The sequence below is a fragment of the Squalius cephalus genome, assembly GCF_949319135.1.
Source record: "Squalius cephalus genome assembly, chromosome: 12".
Classification (NCBI taxonomy): Eukaryota; Metazoa; Chordata; class Actinopteri; order Cypriniformes; family Leuciscidae; genus Squalius; species Squalius cephalus.
Genome location: NC_137133.1, coordinates 26544389 through 26557343, shown reverse-complemented (window position 1 = coordinate 26557343; position 12955 = coordinate 26544389). Strand labels below are relative to the sequence as shown.

The 12955-nt window shown below is 46.1% G+C and overlaps 1 protein-coding gene across 2 annotated transcripts in view; it reads left to right on the top strand.

The window, feature by feature from the left end:
- hmcn1 (hemicentin 1) overlaps positions 1-12955 on the top strand; it is a 135862-nt gene that overhangs the window by 109512 nt on the left and 13395 nt on the right. For both annotated transcript variants that reach the window (XM_079887365.1, XM_079887364.1), the window contains exons 89-93: positions 642-812; positions 890-1060; positions 1261-1431; positions 1520-1690; positions 2209-2379. In XM_079887365.1, the coding sequence (XP_079743491.1) occupies positions 642-812; positions 890-1060; positions 1261-1431; positions 1520-1690; positions 2209-2379 (855 nt within the window). The remainder of the gene's footprint in view (positions 1-641; positions 813-889; positions 1061-1260; positions 1432-1519; positions 1691-2208; positions 2380-12955) is intronic.

Sequence of the window (12955 nt, the reverse complement as noted above, 5' to 3'; positions counted from 1 at the left end):
CATTAACAAACATTATATTTGTTAGATTCATACACTACTGGCATACACATACACAAAAATTAGGGGTTAGTATTTTTTTTAATATCTTTATTCAGCAAGGACATTCAATTGAATAAGTGACAGTAAAAACATTTAATAGTACAAATCATTTTATTTCAACTAAATTTATTCCTGAAACATTTTCATTCTTTTATGAATAGAAAGTTCAAAAAACTTTCTATTCATAAAAGAATGAAAATGTTTCAGGAATAAATTACATTTTAAAATATATCAAAATTGAAAAAACATCTATTTTAAATTGTAATAATATTTTACAATCTTACTGTTTAACTGTATTTTTGATCGAATAAATGTATCCTTGAGTACAAGAGACTTCTTTCAGGAAACGTAAAAGTTTTTACCAACTACAATAGTGTATATTTTTTAATATTTAAGTGCTTATCTGAAAACATGAGTTAAGTGTTGTAAAGTACTAGCAATATATTTGGTTTGCTAGATGTTCATAAGGTGTTCAGCTCTTCGCTTGGATTTTTGACTGTACTCACCAAGATCTCTCCTAAACAAACAAACAAACAAAAAAATAGATAAAAGCATGGAGAACAGTATAAACATGGCTCCATGCTGTCTGTTTGTCCCCATAGTGGATGGTAATTGGTCCGAGTGGTCTTCCTGGGAGGAGTGCTCTCGTACCTGTGGTCAGGGTAACAGGACTAGGGTGCGGACTTGTAGTAATCCTCCTGCCCAGCATGGGGGCAGAGCCTGTGAGGGCAAAGCAGTGGAGGCCATTATGTGTAGTTTAAGGCCATGCCCAGGTGAGTGGAGGAACATATGTTTTCCTACACATGAGCATATCTGTCTTTATCAGTCTGATTGGCTTCTTATCTGTCAGTGGCAGGGAACTGGGGTGCCTGGTTGCCTTGGAGCCCTTGTAGTGAAACGTGTGGCAAAGGGATGCAGACAAGACTCAGACTCTGCAACAACCCTCCGCCCTCATTTGAAGGGCCATCGTGTGAAGGACCTGACTCACAGACACAAGTGTGCAATGAGAGGAATTGCCCTGGTAAGCGTTCTGGAGAAAAATATGATTTTTTTATTTAAAGAGATTGTTCGCTCAAGAAATGAAAATGTGAAATTAAACAGCTGTCGCCAGCTTGGACATTCAACTAAATATCCTTTTGTGTTTTACACAAAGTCATACGAGTTTGGAACATCATGAATGTGAATTTAAAATGACTTATCCTTTCTTCTCTTCTTCAACAGTGGATGGCAAGTGGTCTTCCTGGGTAAGCTGGGGGGCATGTAGTGTTTCTTGTGGAGGTGGTACGAGGCAAAGGACACGTATCTGTGCAAGCCCCGCCCCCCAGCATGGGGGACGGCAGTGTGAGGGAAATGACATCCACGTTGATTTTTGCCACAATGAGCCCTGTCCCAGTGAGGAAATAAATTTTACATATGGTAAACACACAGGCATGTTGGTGTAATGAAGAAGGCTATAAGCACAAATAATCTCTATTCATAGTTCATGGTAACTGGGGCCCATGGAACAGCTGGGGCAGTTGTAGCAGGACCTGCAACGGTGGACAAATGCGTCGCTACAGAACATGCGACAATCCTCGACCAGCAAATGGAGGCAGAGCGTGTACTGGATCAGACTCTCAAATCCAGAAGTGCAACGCAGCCAACTGCCCTGGTAAAGCACTCATACATACACTACCGTTCAAAGGTTTGAGATCAGTGAGATTTTTTATTTCTTTTCAAAGAAGTTTCTTATGCTCAAAATAATTTATCTATTTTAATATATTTAAAAATGAAATTTATCTCTGTGATGGCAAAGCTGAATTTTTATCTGCCAATTCTCTAGGCAGTATTTCGAATCATTCTAATATGCTGATTTGGTGCTCATTTAGCATTTATTTTAGTATAGATAGTTCAAAAGAAGAGCATTTATTTGAAATAGACATTAAAAAAAACATTTTACTGACCCCAAAACATTTGAACTGCAGTGTGTATTGCACAACAAATACCCACACTCTATAGTTGCTATATATTAATAAATATACACGAGACGCTACCTAAATTTGTGATTATGATTGACAAAACTTGAATGGAGGATGCAAACCACATCAGTTGTAGAAGATCTTTTTTTGGATTAATTTTGACCATAACTGAATACACACTTTTCTGTGCTCTGTCTATGTGTGTGTTAAGTCGATGGTAAGTGGGGTTCATGGGAGTCCTGGGGTGAATGTTCAGCATCCTGTGGAGGTGGAGAACGGACACGTGTTAGACTTTGTAACAATCCATCACCTAGCAACAGCGGCCGACCCTGCCCAGGAGACTCAACCCAGTTATCAAGATGTAACATACAGCCATGTCCAGGTACATTCACCAGTAAATATGTATGGTTCTTAATCAAGACGTTCATCAAGAATTATTTTAACGATTTAACATGGTCTTGAGGAGTGTCAGAAATTAATTTGTTTTAGTTTATTTTTATTTTTATTAGTTTATTTTTATTTTTACATTTATTTTTAATTAATGTCTTATTAATATTTGTATTATTTTTATTTTTATAATTATGACTTATCTATAAAATCTAATCAAATACAATTGTAGCTGTAAATAATGCACACAATATCATAATAACACAATAATATTAATAATTGCCTTATGTAAGAATTTACAGCTCTCTGTTGTCTGTCTTAGTAGGTTGTAATGAATTTACATTAGTAGGTTGTCTTAGTAGGTTGTCAATTGAATGTGAAGAAAACACTCACAGAGTTCTCTTACGAGAGTACTCTCATGTTGCGTAAGTTTAGCTTACGCTACGGGAAAACTCCTTTTCTCGAGAATACTGAAGCAAAAAAATTATCCTTTAATTTTTAGAATGTAAAACGCATTTGCTGCAGCAGGCAGACATAGGCGAGACAGCTCGCGCGCCTATTGGCTGCTCTGCGGCAACTGCTGGAACCTATCAGTGCATCTTGGCATGACTCCAGCGCCAATAGGAAGCCTTCCCGCGCTGTCGTCATAGCCCGCCAAAACAGGGTGTGGCTTCGCCTATAAAACCCCCCTGCACAGGTTGCACAAGTGATTTCGTCTCCTTTCAGCGAAGGACTTCGCTGGATCTAGAGAGAGAAGCAAAGCCGTCGAACAGCATCTCAGCGGGACAAGCTCGAGTCAAGGACCCGGCTGGATATTCGCCACCTTCGCTCGCCGTACCTGCTGCGCTATCCGGCGCTCATATCCTTTCAAAATCTCTCCGTGTGTGTTCGCCGCCGAGACACGCACGTTTTTCTCTAAAAGAGCAAAGGCATTTTTCAATGCCCATCATTGTCCTGCGGCTCGTGCCGAGCCGTTCTCAGCGACGGGGACCGGCACGAGCTGTGCGCTTCCTGTCTGGGAAAGGACCACGCGGATCACGCGCTCGCCGAGGGAGGCTGCCGTGAGTGCAAATCTTTGCCTCTCTCGACCCTGCGGGCTCGACAGGCCTTGTTCGCCATCCAACCCGCTATTTCTACGCCTTCTGCTGGGCCGCGCCGTAAAAAGCGCCACTCACAAAGGCCACCAGAAGTCTCTGTGAAAGAGCTCTCGCCGGCGGCGTCCCCGCGAGCCGCTTTCTCTGAGTCTCCCGTCTCTTTTCTCGACGGCCAACGCCCCGCTGTCGCGGCGCCCGACGAGATGGAGCGGGACATCGTGGAGGACGACAGCTGCTCGATTCTGGCGTCCGGGAGTGAGGGCTGGTCAGGCTCCATCCCTGACCCCGCCCCGTCGACGCAGGAATCCAGCGTGAGGGCTTCTGTCGACGCTGAGCTTCTCCATCTTATCACTAAGGCCGTAGAAGACCTCGGCCTCGAGTGGTCAACGCCCAAGGAGCCCGCGCCTAACTGGTTGGATGGCTGCTTTCTGCCTGGACGCCGCTCTGCACCTGTTTCGAGGCCCGCTCCCTTCCTCCCCGAGCTGCACGATGAGCTCTCCAAGTCATGGGGAGCTCCGTACTCAGCCAGACTAAAATCCTCTGTCTCTTCGACGCTCTGTGTGGTTGACGGCGCGAGAGGAAGCGGTAGCGACTCACTTGTGCCCGCCCTCTGCGGGATGGCGGTCCAAGCTGAGCCTGCCCACTAAAGCTTGCCGAACGACTTCGACGCTGATCGGTCGCTCCTACGCCGCCGCCGGTCAAGCTGCCTCCGCTCTGCATACCATGGCCGTTTTGCAGATTCACCAGGCCAACCTTCTCCGGTCGCTGGACGAGGCTGGCCCATCTGCGGAGAGCGTGACGGACTTGAGGAGCATAACAGATTTAGCTCTCAGAGCTACCAAGACTGCTGCTCAAGCTATCGGCCGCAACATGGCCGCTCTCACCGTCACTGAGCGTCACCTGTGGCTAACGCTGTCCAACATGTCTGAGTCTGACCGCGCCACTTTCCTCGACGCTCCCGTGTCACCAACGGGTTTGTTCGGTCCCTCAATGAAGGGCTTCACGGAGCGATATACTGAGGTGCAGCAAACGTCTCAGGCTATGAGACATTTTCTGCCGCGGCGTTCTAGTTCCGCAACAGGCCGTGCTAGGAAGCAGCCGCCCGCTCGGAAAACAGCGCCCCCACCGCCTCCTCCGCCCACCTCACAATACCAGGCTCGGGATGCACGTCAGCGTTCGCGCTCCACCAGCCGCCGCAGACCGCCTCCCGCCCGGGGACCCAGTACGCACGAACCGCTCTCTCAGTTCCCTCAGCAGAGGCGACTCGAAGAGTGTATTCAGCAGCCAACGAGTCAGTTCCACAACTCGCTCGCCTGCACACAAACGCCGTTCTCACGGCGACCCACATATCTCTCAAAAAGAGCATTATTTCGGGTCATATTCCGGCTCAGGCCGAAGGTGTCTTAAATGTAGGACAGGTGCCCACTGCCCAGTGCCTACCCCTACACACTACTCTCACTGTGTGTCACACTCATCCAAGGTCGAAAACAATAAAGCTGGCTCAAGCCCCCCGACCGCTAAGTGTAAGAATTGTGCCCACTCCCCAGTGTTCACTCTTACACACAAGCACTACCCATGCAGTGTCCCACACCACCACAGGGTCCATATCAGTCAAACCGGCTCACGCCGTTCATACTCTGAGTGTAGGAAATGTGCCCGCTGTACAGCGCTCACCCCCGCTTGTGAATATGACTGTATCTGCGCCGCGCACACACATAGAGCCTCAATGTGTGAGCGCGCGCGCTGGCAGTGTGGTGAGTGCAGGTCACGTGTCTGCCTCTCAGCGCACACACGCTCGCGCCGCGAGCTCACAGAGCTGTATCTGTATCAAAGCAGCTGCCCGTGCTCACGACCGGGCTGCCAGTTACAGAAATACTGCGCGAAGCACTGTATACCCCACTCGAAATGAACATGATGAACGAAGTACGTCATCATGGCTGGGTCTCCGGGTCCCCGAATATGAGTGACCACAACCCAGATTTCATTCTACCCCTGGCCATTCACGCGAGAGCGTGGGAAAGCATTCCAGGGGCTTCGAAATGGGTGCTAAATATAGTGAAACGGGGATACTCGCTACAGTTCGCTCGCAGACCACCGCGCTTCATAGCCCGGTGTAGCTGACGCTAAGTCCAGTGTGAACTCGTTTCCATGACTACACCGGAAGTTGTTCATGCGCAACCCCTTATGACGATAAAGTTGTTTGGTAATGCAATTACAATGTGTTTTGTTTACTGTAATCCTGAGTAATAGTGTGATTTAAAACTGTTTGTTACGTTGCTCTTGTTAAATTTATGAAGAAGAGAAAAGTTGGTTATTGCTAGTCACATGTTTAACCCCGGAAGAATGGAGAGTAGCGCGAGAGAGGAGAGAGAGTGGCGGGTGAGAACAGCGAACTTTTAAGCTCCCGCCTATTATTCTACAGCTGGTCTTTCAGGCGAACACGGTAATAATTATTGAGCTATCTTAATAACTTATTAAATACTGTTAAATTTTGTTTACAAAAATGTGAGACATTGTTGTATTGTTCTGCATAGGAAATAAGAGTATATGAATGTTGCTCTGGGTGCTTTGTGCTTGAAACTGTTTTGTTTATCTTCTAGTTTTCACGGTGTTTCATGATACTTCAGAGAAGAATAAATGTGAATGTGAACATCAGTAAGAAGCGTGGACTCATTTATGACCAGTGTAGCTACAGTGAAAACGTGCCCTAACTCCATCATCCAGAGGTCCTCAGTGTGCGGCTCTGCTTCATATCCTGTGGCGAACTTCAGGTCCTCAGTGTGCGGCTCTGCTTCATATCCTGTGGCGAACTTCAGGTCCTCAGTGTGCGGCTCTGTTTCATATCCTGTGGTGAACTTCAGGTCTTCAGTGTGCGGCTCTGCTTCATATCCTGTGGCGAACTTCAGGTCTTCAGTGTGCAGCTCCGCTTCATACTGTTGTGAACTTCAGGCTTTCATTGTCGGCTCTGCTTCATATTCTGCGGTGGACTACAGGTTTCAGCGTGTAATCTTGCCTCATCTCCTGCAGTCTACCTCAGCCATCAGCATCCATTTCAGGTCAGACTGTACAATACTGAAATTTAAAATAATTCCTCTGGCAAAAGATGGACAGGTCCATAACGGTGACATAAAAAGACTGATTGCTACGAAATAAAAGCCTACAGTTGCTTAGGACTACGAGAAAGACATTGAGTTAGGATAAAAGTTAACTGATTGTAACGTTTTGGTTTGCACTCAGGTCTTACTATAAAGTCAATGATATTTATAAATCACAAGTGCTGGTACATTTTGAGTTTATCTGTCATTCAAGTGTCTAATTCCAAATGGGCAACAGTAATATCCTTATGTTAAAGGTGTAACAAATTTAGCCTAATCAAAGTGCTTCATTGTCTATTTCAGTATTTCATGTGCTTGTAACTTACCTTGTCTCTTCCTCCGAGTCTCAGCTAATAATCAAAAAATGTCAGTTCTCAGTGAATCTTTGTCTCAGGATGGTGAGGTATCTAGGCAAATTGATTCCCTGTCTGAAGTGCAGGGCGTTTTAGACTCTAATTCTATAGCAACACAAAAAGAGAAAATAACAGATCATACTAAAAACAAGAAGTCTAAAGCGACGCTTAAGGAGCCTTCTTCAGCGGCATCACAGTTAGATGATGAACCAAGAAAATCCTCCCGTGACAGACGTCCAACACAAAAAATGATAGAGCTGATAGAGCAAGAATCAATCCAAAAAGAAAGGAAATTAAATTCGGTGTATGAGAAATGGAAAACACAAGTCAAGAATGCTCGTACAAATCTGAAGCAGGCATGCTCTGAGAGTGACTTGTATGACATGATGGATGTGGTTGAGAAGCTTGAGGCTGAATTAAAAGAGTTATACGACAACATACGGCTCAAAAATGCACCAAGCCAAGAAATTCGGAGAAAAATTGATGCAAGTGTAGCGGTGACGGCTGATTTGTTGGGATTAATGAGAGTTCGCCTTATTGAGGGAGAAGAAGATTTTGATGGTGAGGCGGAAAGAGCAAGGTTACGCATGCTGCTTGACAGTGAATATGCTAAGTCCATATATGGATCCACAGTTTCCAAAGCCACCGCACTCAGCCACCGCTCCAACCGTCCTTCAGAGTCACCAAGTATTTCAGTTAAGAGAGCTGAGACAGCAGCACAGCTGGCTGCAAAGAAAGCTGAGGTTGAAAGGGAAGCTGCCATTGAAGCACAACGTCTGCAACTGAAAAAGCTAGAAAATCAAAGAGACATTGAGGTCATTGAAGCAAGACTCAGAGTATTTACTGAGGAAGAGTCAAAAGAAAAGAGTGAGAAATGCAGTGCTCCATGCAGTGAAGGAAATGTTCCTTGTCAACTCACTCCCTCTGCAGGATGCCTGAAAGAGCAAGTTACACAGAATGAAGCATCTTTAGTCCAGACATTACAGGAGTCAATGGCCCTTACTCGACTTCCATTACCAGAACCTTCCGTATTCTCAGGCGACCCACTGAAATTTACAGAATGGAGCACAAGCTTCAAAGCCCTTATAGAGAGACGATGTTCAAATCCGGCAGATAGGTTGTTTTACCTACAAAGGTACGTAAGTGGAGAGGCGAGGTCTGCTCTAGAAGGAAGCTTCTACAGAAAAGATGAGGAGGCATATCAGCAAGCATGGCAGAAGCTGAATGCAAGGTATGGTCACTCTTTTGTGGTGCAGCGTGCTTTCCGAGAGAAGCTTAATAAGTGGCCAAAGATTGGTGCTAAGGAGTATGTTAAACTAAGAGAGTTTAGTGATTTTTTGCAAACATGTAGTGATGCTATGCCTCACATCAAGGGTCTTCAGGTTCTGAACGACTGCGAAGAGAATCAGAAGATGCTAGCCAAACTCCCTGATTGGATAACGTCCAGGTGGAATCGCTTTGTCACAAAGCAGCTGGATCAAGACAGAGACTATCCAAGTTTCAAAGAATTTGCTTCATTCATCTCAAAGGAAGCACGCATAGCATGCAATCCAGTGTCATCATTACATGCGCTAAGGCCTGAGGAAAAGTCATTCAGAGAAATAAAACGTCCAAAGGCAAACACCTTCGCCACTAATGTGAAAGCCTCAAACGCATCAAGCACCACAGCCAAATCCTACAATGTTGATGAGACCAAGTTGAGGGATGCCAATAAATCAAACATAGGAAGCATGCCAGCTTATAACTCAAACACAGCCAAGTGTATGTGTTGTGGAGAGAATCACTCCATACATAAGTGTAAAAACTTAACGGAAAGGTCTGTGGAGGATAAGAGAAAGTTCGTCCAGGATAATAAGCTATGTTATGCATGCCTGAGGAAGGGACACAATTCAAAGGACTGTAGGAATAAAGCCATGTGTAGCATATGCAAAAGACAACATCCCACTCCATTGCACGAAGATCGCCCCTCAGCAAATCAGACTTCCCTGCAAGGTGTCCAGCAAGCTGAAGAAAACACATCCTCACTATCTTGTTGTGTGAATGGAGGTGAGGGTGGGAGCACATCAATGATTGTTCCAGTATGGATCTCTTCACATGAAAACCCAGATTCTGAAACCCTAGCTTATGCTCTGTTGGACACTCAGAGTAGTCACACATTTGTGGATCAGGAACTTTGTGGAAGGTTGCATGCATCAATGGAGCCAGTAAAATTAAAGCTTTCCACTATGATGGGAAGGGATTCCATCGTGAAAAGCCAGAGAGTCAGTGGACTCAGAGTCAGAGGATTTTCTTCAGATTGCCTCATTAACCTGCCTCCCGCCTACGCAAGGGAATTCATTCCACTTGAACGTGCGCATATCCCCACATGTGAGACAGCTAATAAGTGGAAACACCTAGCAGTCATAGCCCCCGAGATGCCTCCGCTAATGGATTGTGGAGTGGGACTTTTGATTGGTTATGACTGCTCCAGAGCCCTAGCTCCACGAGAGGTTTTCACTGGAGGTGACTACGAGCCTTACGCTATAAAGACGGACTTAGGGTGGAGCATTGTAGGGAGCTCACCACAGCGCGTGAATTCCAGGGATGTGACTGGGCTGTGCCATCGGATATCAGTCAGGGAGGTTCCACCTGTGACACCAGCTGCTGCTATTAAAGCCCTTGAATCTGATTTTGCAGACACCAGATCAGGAGAGAAAAGCATATCTCAAGAAGATATTCAATTTCTGCAGGTCTTAAAGGAAAGAATTCATCAGAACGAGTGCGGCCATCTTGAGATGCCCCTTCCATTTAAAGCACGTCCTCACCTCCCTGATAATAAGAAGCTTGCCTTAATCCGCCTGAAGCACCTTTAAAAAGAAACTGGACAGAGATCCTAAATTTAAGGATGATTACGTGAGATTCATGGAAGGTGTCTTCAAGGATGGGGAAGCAGAGGAAGCGGACAAGCAACCAGAGTCAGGAAGTGTGTGGTACATCCCACACCAAGGCGTCTATCACCCGAGGAAGCCAGATAAGATCAGGGTAGTTTTTGACTGCTCCGCAAAGTATGCAGGCACTGCCTTAAACGATCATCTGCTAACAGGACCTGATCTTACAAACGGGCTGATTGGAGTGCTCTGCCGTTTCCGCAAACATCCCATTGCTGTTATGTGTGACGTGGAAAAAATGTTCCACAGGTTCCACGTCAACAAAGAAGACAGAGATTATCTACGCTTCCTGTGGTGGGAAAATGGGGATACAGAGTCAGAGCCTAGGGAATACCATATGAAGGTCCATCTTTTCGGAGCATCTTCATCTCCAGGCTGTGCCAATTACGGCATGAAGCATATGGCCAGCAAAAATGAGAAAAGATACCCTGAAGCAGCTAGTTTCATCAGAAAGCACTTTTATGTGGATGACGGCCTCATAAGCCTAGAGTCAGTCGATGGGGCAATCAAGCTGGTGAAAGAAACCCAAGCACTATGTGCTGAAGGAAAGTTGCACCTTCATAAATTCATCTCCAACAGTCGAGAGGTACTGGAGTCCATTTGTGTTACTGAACGCGCTGCTGAAGTGAAGAATGTGGATCTCAACTGTGATGATCTTCCAGTACACAGAGTGCTAGGAGTCCGATGGAATGTGGAAGGTGACGTCTTCTCCTTCAAGGTCTCGCTTGATGAGAAACCAGCCACTCGACGTGGAGTTCTCTCAGTCGTGGCTTCGGTGTATGATCCATTAGGATTCTTGGCCCCATTCATCTTGCAAGGAAAGCGGGTGCTACAAGAGATGTGTCAGAAAGGCATCAGTTGGGACGAGCCACTCCCCAGCGAATTGAAGCCGAAGTGGGAGAGCTGGATCAATGATCTAAGAAATCTTGACAAGATTCAGATCCCAAGATGCTTTACACCAGGGAACTTTGGAAAGGTCCTAAGAGTGGAACTGCATCACTTTTCAGATGCCAGCAGTCAAGGCTATGGGCAGTGCTCCTACATCAGATTGGTGGGCGAAGAGAAGGTGCATTGCACCTTGATTATGGGCAAGGCAAGAGTCGCTCCTACCAAAATAGTCACTATACCAAGGCTAGAGTTGACTGCAGCAGTAATCTCTGCTGCTATGAGCAGTATGCTAAAGGAGGAGCTAGAGATTAAGATCGACAGAGAATATTTCTGGACAGATTCTCAAGTAGTTCTTGGCTATATCAACAACGAAGCCAGAAGATTTCATGTCTTCGTGGCAAACCGTGTCCAGAGAATACGGGAAACCACTGACCCAGGGCAGTGGTTCTATGTCGACACAGAGCACAACCCTGCTGATCACGCCTCAAGGGGCCTCAAAGTAGCAGAGCTGCTCAAGTCTAACTGGCTCACTGGACCCAAGTTCCTGTGGGAGAGAGAGGTAGTTACAGCCCAAGGAACCTCAGAGCTACTGGTAGGAGACCCCGAGGTCAGAGCAACCCTAGTCTTGAAAACTGATGCTTCAAGGCAAGTTGATTTTCAAGAGAGACTCGCAAGGTTCTCAAAATGGTCCACAGCTGTAAAAGTCGTCGCTCGGATACAGCGGTTGGCCAAGAGGATCAAGGACACAAAGCCCCTTGATGTTGAGGAAAGGAGGAGAGCCACTCGCACCCTCATCAAGCTTGCACAGAAAGATGCCTTTGAAAAGGAGTTACACATTCTCCAGACATCGGGAAAGCTGCCTTGTAACCACCAACTGTATCAGCTAGGCCCATTCCTCCAAGATGGTATAATGAGGGTGGGAGGACGTCTGAGGAAAGCATCCGCACCTCTGGATCTGAGACACCCTATAATCCTCCCAAAGGGTGGTGTTGTCACGCGCCTTGTCCTTGCGCACCACCATGAGAAAACACAACATCAGGGCAGAGGACAAACGTTGAATGAACTCAGGGCAAATGGTTACTGGATTATTGGTGGCAGTAAGGCAGCAGCCCAGCACATAAAGCAGTGTGTCCTGTGTAAAAGAGCCCGCGCACCTCCAGAGGAACAACGGATGGCAGACTTACCCAGAGACCGTATTGAACCCTCCCCACCGTTTACGTACTGCGGTATGGACCTTTTTGGTCCCTTCTGTACCAAGCAAGGTCGTAAGGAAAACAAGCGATACGGTCTCCTTTTCACATGTCTGAGCTCCAGAGCAGTCCACATAGAGATGTTGGATGACATGACAACCGATGCATTCATCAATGCTTTACGGTGTTTCCTAGCCATCCGTGGGGCCGTCAGGCAGATCAGATCAGATCAAGGATCAAACTTTGTTGGAGCACGAAATGAAATGGAAAGAGCTCTCAAAGAATTAGATAAGGAAAGAATGGCTACATACCTGGCAGATAAACAGTGCGACTTCTGCATGAATGCACCAGCCTCGAGTCATGCCGGAGGTGCATGGGAGCGGCAGATCAGAACGGTAAGGAGTGTGCTTGGCTCAGTCCTTGCTCACAGTGCTGGAAGATTGGACGACACTTCCTTAAGAACCTTCTTTTACGAAGCCATGTTCATTGTAAACAACCGCCCTCTTACGATTGACAGTATCAGTGATCCCACCAGTATGGAGCCATTAACACCAAATCATTTGCTCACTATGAAATCCTCTGTTCCTCTGCCCCCACCTGGTAACTTTGCTAAGGAAGACTTGTATGCCAAAAAACGTTGGAGACGGGTGCAATATCTGTCCGAGCAATTTTGGAACAGGTGGAGGAAGGAATATCTGGTCAACATCACTCTTAGACAACGATGGCATGCACCAAGACGCAATGTGCAAGTCGGAGATATTGTCATTGTAAAGGAAGAAGAGCTCCCTCGTAATGAATGGAAACTTGCCAGGGTTCTTAAAGTACATGAAAATGATGATGGATTGGTGCGAAGAGTTACAATACAGATTGGAGAGCGCAAGTTAGGAAAAAGGGGTGAACGCCTCAACAAGCCATCCATCGTTGAGCGACCTATTCAGAAGTTAGTTATTCTCATAGAAAGCAGCTAAAATTCTGCTTCATAACTCTGGTGCAGTCAGTCTCTGACCAATTCAAATTTGAAACA